Genomic DNA, 12,985 nt, shown 5'->3' with positions numbered 1-12,985 from the left:
GAGGGGGCTGTCCGGAGAGGCGGCGCCAGCCAATGGGAGGCGAGTAGACGCGGCGGAAGAAGAAGCCACCATTTCCGGTCGCCGTGCCTTTAGCTCCGGGAGGAGCTCGAGCGTGTCCTCGTCGTCTCCGCGAGCCTCCTCAATAGCCGAAAATGTCTCAATGTGCCTTTTCAATGGGGATTGGTTTTTTTTTTTTTTTTTTTTTTCCTTCGGCGGATGACGTTGTAAATATGTTGGTGTCTGACATTCAAACCAGCGGCGCAACGTGACCACGAGGCCGCATCGATTGAAAAACGCCCCGGTAAGGAAATGATTTTAACTCCAGATAAGTTTCATAAAGCGGCTTCAATTTTAACCTTACATATGGGATTTTATTACCCCCCCCCCCCAGGTGTGACCGTTTGGAAGGAGTCGTCCCATAGAAGCCACGTGGCGGCGCACGTGGTAACTTTTTTTTTTTTTAGAGCAGTTTACCAAAACGTAAGTATGTTTTTTTTTAAATGATAATTAGCCTATTTGTTGTTTGTTTGTCAATGATGATTACTGTGCGTTAGACTTCTGATGTGCAATGAAGTCAACTTCAAATCTGATTCAACGCCATACCCTGGCCAAGGAAGGGTTATATCTCATATATTAATACATTTTTCCCATATTCATTTTTAGCTTGACTTCAGTTTTGGATCAAGAATAACCTAAAGGTGAGTTGTACAGAATTATGTTTTTAATTTTTGAATGAGATGTGCCAACTTCTTGCCCCCCCCCCCACTATCAAACTTCAATAAAGCACATTTTCCAACTTCTGCATGTGTCTGATTTTTTTTTTTTTTTTCTGTCTGTTTTTCCTCATGTATAATGCACCCTACTTAAAACCTGTTTGACATATGAAGTGGTCATGCAGGTAAAAAAAAAAAAAGGTGCAAGAGCAACCCAAGTCCTGTTATAACTGGAGTTTCTTGGCGCTTTTCCCAAGTTTCTCTTTTAAAACATGACACAGTCGTGCGACATCCGGTGTTCTTTTTATTTTCCTTCGACAGGAAGTGCACGAGGGAATTCACAAGGTTTGAAGGCCTGTCAAAAGGATATTTTGAGCCTTCTGTGCTGTCGTCATTTGGTTTAATGAAAGCCCGCCACTTCTCAGTGCAAAAAATGTTTTTATTGATCAACAAAGGCCTGAACCGTAACATTCTGACATCACTGAACACAACTGCAATGTTCGGCCTTTTCGTCACAGTGCAAATGAACGTCGAAACAAGATGAACGACAATAATGGCCCCCCCCCCTTAGTTTTTTTTTTTTTTATAAATATAAAACGTGGTTGCAACAAATGTCTCCCTGTGGAGGAATGTTTGCTTATTACGAAGGCACTTTGTGCCCCATACATTGAACCAAAACGTGAAGACTAAGAAACCGAACGAGTTTGGAATGGCGGAAGCAGCTTTTGTTGGCCGACGATGCTTTTGTTACGGCTCGGACACGCCGGAGCTTTGCACATCTTCGTTGTCCTCTTGAACGCAACCGACGCTGGTACTCTGAGTTACCACTTGAATTTGTTCTCCAAAACAAATTCTATGTCTGTGCAAGCCTCCCCACATAACCAAATATTTTCCTTGTGTTTTTTTTTTTTTTTATATGGAAAATGCAAAAATCATCCAGTCTTAACGTAACCGAACGTAAAGAATTGAACCAGTTGTGTGTGGTGGTGAATTTTTGCGATATAAGAGCGCCTCAGACATTTGCCACTAAATAGCGTTGGAACCCGAGTGAAGTAATGCTTTGGCAATAGAAGCGCACACCTGACATTTGAATGAGAAATTGTTGCTAAGAAGCGCGTTGTCAAGTGAATCGGAGAATCTTACAAATACATTCATCAGATTTCGGCAAAGGTTTTGGCTGCTGTGTCTGCACATACGTCAAAATTTGTGGCGTCGAGTCCTTGTACGCATTGGGCATAAGGTTTCAATACAGCCTGGACGGTATCCAGTGGGTTCAAACTCTCGACATCGTCATCGATGTCACGCCACGCGACCAACAACACGTTTCGCGAGCCCTCGTAAACGAAAAATCGACACTGCGCAACTCGGGTTTGGCGCAGCTGCACGTCACAGATTTGATGGTTGCGATTGGTCACGCCCGATGGCCATTTGTCAAAGCGCCAGCACGTACGTATGCAGACGCGCAGTCTTTTGGAATTGGCCACAAAATATGACAAAACGTCGCCCCCCCCCCCCCCACGCACACACACACACACACACACACTGACTTTCTCGGGTGCCGAGTCAATATATCGCCACGGTGAGAAACGGCCGCGCGGGCGTCTTCTTCACATGTACGACGAGGCCTCGGACTCTTCGGTTTCTGGGGCCTTCGAGGCATCGTTTGACTCGGTGTTTGAACGCGTATCCATGGCAGAGTGCATGATGGGTAGCCACAAGTCATCCATGTTTGGCATCACAAATATTTTCTGTCGGGAGGGCAAACACGTCGTGACGGGCGTTGGAGGAGCCGTCAAAAACATTTGACAAATAATCCAAAAATAAAGCACTTGCTGTAACCTTTTAATTCTTTCTTGTTTTCCCAAAATGTCCCCATACAGTATGACTTAACTATGATGATTTTTCACAGAGAACCCTTGACCAGAGTATTTATCTAGTATCAGTTTTGTCGACTTCATCAAAATGTATGGGCTGGGGAAACGCGACTCGAGTCGAAAACCTCTATCGCGGCGTACCTGAAACTCCTGGTCCAGTTTCTTCTCAATCCAGTCGGTCACATGGACCAGCGTGACCTCCCGCTCGCCGAGTTTGGGCCGCGCTTTGAGCACCAGGTGAGGCGGACTGCGGAAACCGTACCTGAGCGCCCAAAGGAGACGTGAATGGGAGGTGGCGGCCGGCGCGAGGGAATTTAGAATTTGCGTGATCCGAACATGCTCGTGTAAACAAGCGACTGATATCTGGAGATGAGATTTTGTTATCCATCCTTCCATCCATTCCTTTTCTACAGCACTGGTGGCCCGAGCTGAGATTCGAACCCGGCAGACGCTATCCGCTATTCCACCGTGCTTCCGGTACCGTACGGTATCGCAAATGTCCAAACGGAGCATATTCTTAACCCGGCGGAAGGTGCACAGCGCAGAATCCTTCAAGCGGGAGGTCCAGGAAGTGGACTTACCATATCCTGTCAGTAGGGGGCGGTGGGACGTTGACAGCAAGAGTCCCCCGACACTCCTGCACCTCCACGGTGAGCACCAGCGGCGTGTTGGCCACCTCCTCCATCTTCTTCTTGATGAACTCCGTCTCTGTGGCCTTCTGGAAGTACTTGGACTTGGCGATCTTGTCCACAAAGCGCATGATCTTGCTGGGCCTGTGGCCTCCCACGTAGCTGCGAGATCGCATACGTGCGGGGGGGCAGTTAATCGGATTATCTATCAAGGACGGCGCGAGCACTCCCGCTACGCCCCCACGACGGAAAGGAGCAGTGAGTCGTCGAGTTTTCAAATATTTTGCTCACCTTTCGCCTCCAGAGAGGAGGGCGGCTTTGTCCCCCAGAGGTTCCGGAGGGTCCTCCTCGTCGGAGGAACCGGCGCTGGACGACTCCTCGTCGCTGTCCGCCAGGCAATAAGTGCGTGGCCTTGACCTGCCGCGCGCGCAGAAACACGCAAAATTGAAAACAAAACATTTGTCGAAGTGAACATCGCGGGAGTCAAACAAAAGCATCGCGACATCACACCAACGGAGACTAAACTGGAAGTTTCCGATGCTTCGGCGGGAAAGGAATCCCCATTCCAGGGGTTTTAGCGGGTTGGGTAATTCCACAGTGGGGAGCGTCCAGAGACTGTGATGTCATACAAAAGGGGAGGGATCGTGATCAATTCAGATGTGGAAGCCAGCATGACGCCAAACATCCATTTTTCAATCAGTTTTGGTTTTCCCGACGGCTACAGACCCGAAAGGCCGAAAACATGAAGGAAGGAAGGGAGGAAGGACGGGCTCACCACTCCTTGCCGTGCTCGCCGAGGCCCTCGCCCTCCTTGCCCAGACGGGTCAGGTTCATCTTGGTCTCCAGCGTCATGAGGAAGGAGCCCGTGTAGGAGACTTCCGCATCGAACCACAAACCTGGAGAGACAGCGAGGCAAACAGAAACCTTATCAAAGCGGGAATGGGATTCTCATGATCAGAGGTGGGTGCCACCCAATCGCTTCCCCTTGCTCGAAAAGGTCAGACTCGGGGCAGCCGCACTCCCTCGCCGGCCGGGCGAACGTCCCGTTTTGATGGGATTTCCACCCCCGCGTGCACTCGTCCCGCCCCGGCGTCCTTTCAAGTCCGACCCTGACGGGCTCGCGCTGAAAAAGCTTTGCGAGTGCTGTCCCATGACACAACATGGCGGCAAAGACGAGGCTACGACCTGACAAAATGAAGCTCCTCACCTCACTTCAATCTGCGGGGGGAAGTTTGACACGTGACGAATGCACAGCGGACCCTTTGACACGTCCGAGAATGCAGCGTGGCCTTTGAACCTCGTCTGACTGATCTCCAGCATTCTAAAGCACTTCCTGACCCGCAGCTCAGCCTCTTGCGTCGACTCCTCCGAAATAATTAACATCGGCTTTTTTTTTTTATGGGCGCTCGCGACAGGGAGGGAGGGCAGAACTCGTTAATAGTCGAGGGGAAGAAGGGAGACCCGCCCGGCGTTTTGGCGGAAATGGGCTCATCCTCAAAGAAGGGCAGCGAGGGGGACGGATGCGGAGAAGTCGCCGGAAGAAGACGAGGGCTGGCCATTCAAAAGCGTCATTCCACAGCATCTTTTCCTACCTTGGGGGTCAACGGAGGGCTGCGAGGCTCCGAGAATCTTGGGAACGGAGAAGCCCATGTCCAACTCCGTCAAGGTGAGCTCATTCATCACGTACGGCAGCTGAAAAAAAAGCGATCTTCGATTGGGAGTGGCGTCTGTGACCCGGCGGCCATTTGCGACAGCTCCCGTTTGGTCGTACTTTTGCACTCCTTTTTACCGTTTGGCAGTCGTCGCGACATTTGCCAACGTTACGGGAGCTCTTCTCTGATTGGTCGCGAGTAGGCAAACGGGAAGAAGGCTCGACGGGTGGAATCGAGCCGCGACATTTGTGCTATCCGGTGACGGGACGGCGTCGAGTATTGCGTTCACGCCAAAACCAAACAAAAACTCGAAATGAATTGAAAATCGAGGAAGCAAGCAACCACCCACCCGGATTTTGCTGAGCTTCATTTGAATCTTTTTGGAAACGATGTCGGCCCAGTACTTCTCTCGCAGGAAGTCCCAGAATATTCTTCCCAAAAACGCGTTGAGCCAGGCCTCCGCCGGATTGCCGGAAGTTTCGGGCATCTGCGGGGGGAGAAACGTCCGAGCGGGTCGACGTGACGTGACACGGCCAATGTTGTCACGCTGGCAAAATATCCATCAAGGATCACATAATAAGGGAAATCATTTTAGTACATTCGGGGAGAAAGTCACAAAAGCTCTCGTCACAATATCAACAAAAATCAATTTTCTATGATTGCCCGGTTTGGAAGCAAAAGTCAAAAACAAGCATCCGTTTACCTTGGCAACAAATAATGGTGGCAAAGGCCTACTTTTTTCCAAACGAAGCTCCACAACTCACCGCAACATAGTTCCTCGGCAGCCAAATGCCACAAGATGGTGGCAAAGCACAACTTTTCTTCGTTTTTCAGCAAATAACGGGACTGTGAAGGCGCGATGGCCGATCTACGGCGCGTCACCTTCCTGGCGTCCTCCTCACCTTTCTGGTGGTTTGCGGGCTTCCGTCGGGGCTGCGCCCAGGGCTTCCGTCGGCGCTCGGGCCGGCGGGCGCAGGCGGGGGCTTGACGTACTCGGCCATGTACAGATGATAATCGGAGGTCATCTCGCGCCTGGCGGAGCAGCAGGAGGGCGCCGAGGACCCGTCCCGGGGCCGAGGCTCGTCGGAGCTCCCTCGCCCGCCGCTCCCGCTGTCGGCCTCGTGGCCGCGGGTGTGGGGGGGCCGCCCGGCTGAAAACAGGAAGGCCCGAGTATGAAATGCGAGCGCAATTCCATGGATGATGCACAGCTGGGAGGTTCGTCCATTTTGTTGACAAACTGGCCTTCATTAGTCGGTATCATTTCCGATAGCATTCGCAAAGCGTTGATGTGCAATGTGTGCTGGGATAGACCCCTGTGAGGATAAGGGTCTTAGAAAATGGACAATTGGTCTGAGAGACCCTTGACGTGTTTTAGTGCTGCTCTTTTGGTTAGCAAGCCCACTGAAATGGCCCCAGCGGTGAACGCTCTCACGTGCGCTGGGATGTCTGCAAAACGAGCAACAGTTGCGGCATGCGCGTGCGGCGCTGGCTTCACGAAAGTCCCGAAAATGGAGCGCGCGTGGATACTGACCACTCTTGGGCAGAGCGGCCCCTCGCCCGTTGGACTTCAGCTGGGACGCGAGCAGAAATCTCCGGAACCACTCCTCCTTTTCCCGACCCGTCCTCCCGAACAGGTAGATTGTCAGATCCCCTCCTCCGGGCGTCGGCTTCTTCTGCTCCTCCGCGGACGCGTCGTCTTTTTCCAGCCCGGCGTCGCCCCGTTCCGCCCTCTCAGCCGCTTCAGCTTGGGGTTTTCCCGCCCGGGCGTTGGACATGAAGTCATCCTGCTTGGCCAGCTCGATGCAGATGGGGTACTTCTTGTTCCAAACTCGCTTCCTCGCTAGGCCGTGCGGCATCAGGTAGATCTTTGGAGGCGAGAGGTGGGCGGGGCACATTTAAGTCAAATCCATCGGATGAAATCGTAGCACAAATCCATTCTTATCCAGCGAGCATAAAAATGGCTTCAATTGAGGATCTCAAATGTTGTGAATATCAAACGATCCAGTTAGCAAAATCATCTGAATCAGCTACGAGTTTGACAGAACTATTGAGTGTCCAAACATGTTCACGTTGAATTTACACTGTGGTCAAACCACCAATCTGGATCTGTTCTGGATTCAATTTGGTTTACTCGTTCAATTTCCAAAAGTTGAGGATTTTTTTTTTTTTTTTTTAATAAACTGTCTTAAAAGGGGATTTCCTAATTGCAAAATTTTTAAAAAGTATTTTTTGGGCATATTTATCAAAGCAATTGTAACACTATCTCACAAACAGATTATGGCGTGAATGAATGCTGCTTATACTGACTCGGCCCCCGTGTAAGACATTAATCGCTTTCCTTTGTTCAATCATGAACTAATTGTGAGTTTTCGGAAAGCCGAGTTCGGTTTCGCTGGCCACATCAACGCCTGAAGGCCACCAAATTTGGCGACTCAAGGAATTACGGCCATAGCATGTTGCCATCCCAACCGAGTCAAGCGCAGATCTGTATCAGGTCCGGGTCAAGGTGTGGGGCCTCCAGTGAGACTGGCTATTCCCGCCAAGGGCGCTACAAGCTGTTTCGGGAAGGGCCAGACCACTTTGGATTCTTTCCCTTTGAAATCAAAAGAATCATCATTTAGAAACTGCATTTTGGATTGAAATGGTCCGTCGCCTTCGAGTGCTGCGCGATTGGTCGCCCGCGACCGGCCCGGCACGACCTCCGGGTCACCCGCAACAGGCCGTGATGGTCAAATGTTTACAATCGGCATCCGTGGGGGAAGCCTTTGCCGTCGCACAAAATCCACCGTTGAGAGAGTAGAACCACGGAACGTCACACACGAGCAACTTTGTAGGATTTTTTGACGCGAGAACGAGAGAACGTCTCCAGCAAATATCAAAAACTGCGGCCCGACAAAGTCAAACGGCGACGGAGTCACGAGGCGCAAGCCCACCTTGCCGTCGCTCAGGTCGTAGATCTTCTGGCTGATGTAGGTGACGTCGGGTTTGGGCTCGTTGTGGGCGGCGCGCCGGGAGATGTTGCGGTTGGGCTTTGACAGTCGCAGGACGGAACCTTCCAGGCGGACGTACACGGAGTGCGTCAGGGTGGCGTGGTACAGCTCCGGGTCGTAGCTGTGGATCTCGTTCATCCAGCCCTCACGTGTGGTGGGGATGCAAAAGGGAAGAGACACCATTTTGTTTTAACCAGACAAAAGATGTTGGAGATACCTGACAATAAAACAGACAAACTCTTGCTTGCAATTAGATGATGACGAGGTGTCCCTTGTCCACCTACAAAGTTCACCGAGAAAGGCTTTGATTGGCAAACTGGGCGTTTAACTCCCTTTTCTTCATCAATTGAACTTCAAAGTCGGTGTGACAAAAGACTCCGGGAGAAAAAGTGGAGCTGCAGGTCGACCCGATTCTTAACCGCACGCGATGATTTTGGACACTTGCGTTCCACTCCAGTCTCGACTTGAGCTCATGCAAATTGTTTGCCCAACTCCTGAAGGTCCTGTCGTGCGGAGTGAGGTCTCTCCCGAGAGAAAAGTGCAAAATAACGCCCGACTGAAGGATCCCACATGCGTGAGCAAAGAGGCACTGCCACGACTCAACTCGTAGCTGAGGCCTGGTCAGTCCCAAAGAAAGTTGGCTGACTGAAAACGACAGGGTCAATTTCGGCACGTTAGCAACAGTCTTTGAGCTACAAACGAGCCGAAATCTGAAATACTTCATGACCCGAGTCTTAATCTTGATATTGTGTCCGTCTCACCTTGACGACGTCTGGTTCCTTGATATGGAGCCGGGCCACATTCCAAGGTTCCACCCCGCGCCTTTGCTTCCTGGGACCCGACAGCCAAAGGACCACGACGGCCAACGCGAAGCCTGCAAAAATGCCACGGACCACCGCGGACACGTACGCCGGGAGCGGGAGGACGAAGTAGCAGTACAGCAACTGCGTCAGGCAGACCAGGCCCATCCAAGGCACAGCATCCGCTCCCTCCTCCTCTTCTTCCTCCTCCTCCTCAACATCCAGTTCCGTCCACAACCCGGTGATACCGGTGGCGACGCCCGGGGATCCAGGGCGATCCCCATTCGGAGCGTCCGTGTCAGTGGCCAAGTCAAAGTCTTCGCTGTAAAGTTCGCAAAAGTCGTCGTCGTCTTCCTGACGGGCGACCAGAGCCGACATGGAGCAGCGACCCAGAGTGAGCGACGGAGACCTGGCAAATGCGGAAGCCGGCGCTGGTGTCAGCGAGGGAAAGGAGAAGAAGACGGAATCGGGTCCTCCACAGGTGGGGGTTTCTTCGTCTTCTTCCCCTTCGGCTCCGTCCTCCTCCTTGATGCTGTAGTCGTAACCTTCCGAGTGTCCGTTCACCGCTGGGATGCCGCTCAGCTCCAACGCGCTGGACGAAAGCAACCTGGCCCGATGAGCGCCGCTTCCTGCGCTGCCTGCGCTCGATTCCTCCCCCATGAGCTTGGTGAAGAGCTGCAGAGGGTCCGACATCACCTCCGAGAGACGTCTCCTTGTATCTTCTATCTTGGCTTCCACTTCTTGAACCTTGAAGAAGGACCTACCGTCCGGGGACGTGGTGGGAGACGAGGGGGCCGTTTTGGAGTCCCCGCCGACCTGACCGGCGACCGCAGGGGCGGTGTACAAGCGAGGCTGGGAGAACTGCTTGAGGAGCTGCATGTTACGGGGGGGGGGCCGCTGGCACGCCTGCGCTTGTTGCTGGGGGGGGGCGTGATGGACAACTTGGTGAACGGACCCGTCCTGGCGCTCGGCCTTCGATGAGTCCGCGGAGAGGGACTTGACGAAAGATTTCATCAAGTGTCTGTGGCGGGCGTGCGACGGCGGAGCGGGTTCCCGGGCCTCCGCGTCGTTGGACGAGGACCGAACCAGGCTGAGGAAAGGCCCGGAAGACGAAAGGCCGGCAGACTTGCAAGGGGAGGAGGAGCCGGAGCTCGTGGGGGGGGGATTGGCTAAAGGACGTTCGGAGGGCCAGGAGGAGCTGGTGGGCGGAGTCGAGCTGGGCCGGGGACCGCCGAAGGTGGGAAGGATTGTGACGGCACAAGAGGCGGCGTTTGCGCCGGGAGCTCCCGTGGTGGTCCGGGACTCAAAAAACAGCGTCTCTTTGGGCCTGAAGCCCTCCAGAGCTCCGGCGTCCGCCCCGTAAAGCTCCTCCTCCTCCTCCTCCTCGTCCTCCTCTTTGCCCTGAGCAGAGAAGTGGATGGTGATGGTGTCGCGCGAGAGCGAGCGTTGAACCTGCAGCTTGGGTCCCGGCGCCTGCCGAGAGGGGGGAGCGTCGGCGCGGAGGCCGCCTCCCCTGCCGTCGCTCATGGCCGCCCGGCGCGCCGCACGCAGCCTGCGGGGCGACAACACAGGCGGACCGCCTTCAGTATCGCGAAAACGAGAACCGGGAACGTCGGCTGCCGTGCTGGGCTCAAATAAAAAAAGTCCCTCACGGCACAATTTGGATCCTTTTGTCTCGCATTTGAGGACAATTTCACATTTTGGGAGAACTTCAGTCCGCAACATCCTGAAATTTGGTTTTTTTGGAGTTGAGGCGGGTACGCTCGTCAGCCAATCACGGGTGGTTTTTTTTTTTTTTTTTGCCCAACTCTGCAAAATAAAGACGATTGTGACGCACTCGGATGTCAACACGTAGCTGGAACGTTTCCATTTTCTGAAGCTAAACGATTAACGCCAAGAGAGCCTCGATCCTTTTCGAATCCCAAACGCAAGGTGAAAGTGGCAGTTGCCGTGGCAACAGCCAGGAGCTCAGTGCGCTCAGCTCTTATCCTGGCGGCTCTTTCATTTTATGATGATTTGAGCGGCAAGGTGACATTTTGCTGCCCGACGGAATGCCACGGGGGGGGGGGCTTCGCAGCCGGACACGACCGCTCACTCGGGACACCCGAACGTCACGTTTTGTCAACGGTTAGCCGAGCGCAACAGCGACGTCTGGCCCCCGACCTCAGTTTGCCCGAGCAGCCGCTTTTCTCCGAGCACTTCGTCCTGAACTCAGAAGAGGATGAGCGAAGGGACGTGCCGCACGCTTTTTTGCAGCCTGGTTTCGGCGATCGCGAGGTGCAGCCGGCGGCCGGCTACTAGCGCCACAAAAAAGGGGAAATGACAGCACGAGGAGGCTCACCGCTCGGCGCCAACATGAGTTGATTTTGACGAGAGTCAACCGAGTTTCCGATTGCAAACCGTGAACTGTCCGACTTGACTTGAGCATTTTGACATCTGCTTTGCGAAACAGGAAGCAGGATTTTTTTTTGGGGACCTGGACGGATTTCAAACGTGACTTGGTTGCTTTCTAGTTTTCGCGCACCTGAGGTGGTTGTAAAAGTTACACAAGGACTTTTGTGTCTTCCCGTGTTTTGGTCAGAGATTCAAGGACGGGAGTCCAGTTGGGGTGAAGGGAGAAATTACCTCAAGACTTGACCTTCGACCTCGTCCTGCGCATCACGGTGCCTTCACGTCAGTCTTGAGGCTGACGCTCATCTTTTTTTTTTTTTTTTTTACACACACAAACCGTGTCGTAACTGCGTCGACGATATTTGAGTAAAAAACAAACCTCACGTGATGCAAAAACGAATAGCGCGGGCAAACTTTACATGAACGTAATAATTAGGCAAAGGTCGAGGGGCAATTATTTAGAATTGGGACAATCGCGGCCCAAGCAAGTCCATCTTCTGGCTTCTGGCCTGCGGGTCAGAACAATAGAACCCGAGTAAAAACAAAGACCAAAGAGGCCCCCCCCCCCCCCCGGGGCTGTGGTAGTATCGGAGCACTTTTCCTGTCCGGGTGCCCCTCTCCCAATCCCGCATCCGGGCAATTTTTCATCATCTTTTGCAAACGATTGCGCCAAATGTCAACATTGGAATTTGGAGTTATGATGTCACTTTGGAGAGGAAAACAAAAATGTAGATACAAATAGCAAAAGTGGAGAAAGAAGTAATTTTGCACTTTTTTTTCTTCTCCAGCTGTCCAAAAATTTCCACTGGCCTTAAATTGACACCCCCCCCCCCCCAAACGATGAGATGAAAGAAAACTCCTCGAAAAGGCCCCGACGTGCTAGAATGTAATATTTCCCGCATCCTATTAAATGTGAAGCGTTCCAGGGCCAATATGACGATGACGTCAGGCTCCTCTTAAAGGGACAGGAGCCCATTTCGGCCACACGTTGAAGCGTCATCGCGGCCGATTTTTCGATGGCGGTTGCCGGGCAAGATTTGCGCGTCCGGCGCTTCTTTGCCGGTCAACGCATCCAGGATGAAGCTCACCTCGGTTACTGCATCGTCACGTCGTGGATGGCCTGCAAGCGTCCCTGGAAGGCTTGGAGGATCCCCGGACGCGAGGAGCCCCCGCGCTCGTCAGGAGGGGCGGTTCAACTTGGCGTCGCGGCTCGACTGGCGCAGGAACGAGGGCGACGCACGTCAGCGCGACGGGGACGCGAGATGCGTCATGGCGCCGCAGGAGCGCGCTTCCCCTTCCTCAAATTGAGCTCCGCCAACGTCGTTGATGCCCCCCCCCCCCAAATAACACTCACGAATAATGTGCATTTAAATCAGGAGCCCCCCCCCCAAGAAAAAAAAATGCATGCAAAAGCTGAACGTTTTCGGTCCTTCCAGAGCGAACCAAATTCCACAAAGCGCCGTGACGTCGGCGTCAGTGGCTCGATGGCAACATGCTGCCATCTCGGGGCCACTAGTGGATATGACAGCGTGACAAAAGTTGACATTTCCAAATATGCACAACGTGCAGCGTAACATCATCGTAAGTATTCAAATCTTTCATCTGCAACAGTATGTAATATAAACCCCTCAAAAATGTCACATATATTGTAAAGTTTGAATGCAACATAAGACAACATCAATTTCAAAGTCATCTTGGACCCCAAGAGGCCAAAAACCCAAATCGATTCCGATCGAAGGGAGCAGGAAAGCCGGAAAGTTCCGTTCCTGGCCTGCTGTCTGGCACACGTTAGCCTACAAAAGCCCCCACCGCTTAAAAAAAAAAAAAAAATTGTTCAAAAGTGTTCATACGACTCAACTTTCTTCAATCTGGCGCCATCTGGTGGTGGCGTAGCATTGCAGCGATTGGGTTATTTTCAGGATCATACAATTGTGAC

General features: G+C 52.5%; 1 protein-coding gene and 1 long non-coding RNA gene across 3 annotated transcripts; one reads left to right on the top strand and one right to left on the bottom strand.

Annotated features, from left to right (window-relative positions):
- The first annotated feature begins 75 nt into the window (after window positions 1-75).
- LOC133514086 (uncharacterized) lies at window positions 76-817 on the top strand. Its single transcript, XR_009798712.1, has 3 exons — window positions 76-301; window positions 392-480; window positions 664-817. It is a non-coding gene; the product is annotated as an uncharacterized LOC133514086 (long non-coding RNA).
- Window positions 818-848: 31 nt separating this feature from the next.
- LOC133514082 (testis-expressed protein 2-like) lies at window positions 849-12,380 on the bottom strand. Of its 2 annotated transcripts, XM_061845374.1 has the most exons (12): window positions 12,138-12,373; window positions 8,620-10,210; window positions 7,802-8,002; window positions 6,400-6,733; window positions 5,771-6,018; window positions 5,218-5,355; window positions 4,809-4,908; window positions 3,992-4,112; window positions 3,508-3,633; window positions 3,169-3,378; window positions 2,729-2,849; window positions 849-2,461 (listed from the first exon to the last, which is right to left on the bottom strand). In XM_061845374.1, exons 2-12 carry the CDS (start codon window positions 10,183-10,185, stop codon window positions 2,321-2,323), a joined length of 3,306 nt encoding a protein of 1,101 aa, XP_061701358.1. In that variant the 5' UTR covers window positions 10,186-10,210; window positions 12,138-12,373; the 3' UTR covers window positions 849-2,320. The 2 variants fall into 2 exon arrangements, with proteins under 2 accessions (XP_061701358.1, XP_061701359.1); XM_061845375.1 differs by lacking the exons at window positions 849-2,461; window positions 2,729-2,849; window positions 3,169-3,378; window positions 3,508-3,633; window positions 3,992-4,112 and having other exon boundaries at window positions 4,825-4,908; window positions 4,988-5,355; window positions 12,138-12,380.
- Window positions 12,381-12,985: the final 605 nt, after the last annotated feature.

This window comes from Syngnathoides biaculeatus, chromosome 16, assembly GCF_019802595.1.
Source record: "Syngnathoides biaculeatus isolate LvHL_M chromosome 16, ASM1980259v1, whole genome shotgun sequence".
Classification (NCBI taxonomy): Eukaryota; Metazoa; Chordata; class Actinopteri; order Syngnathiformes; family Syngnathidae; genus Syngnathoides; species Syngnathoides biaculeatus.
Note: the sequence above shows the minus strand (reverse complement) of the source record. Positions and strands in the feature narration are given on the sequence as shown.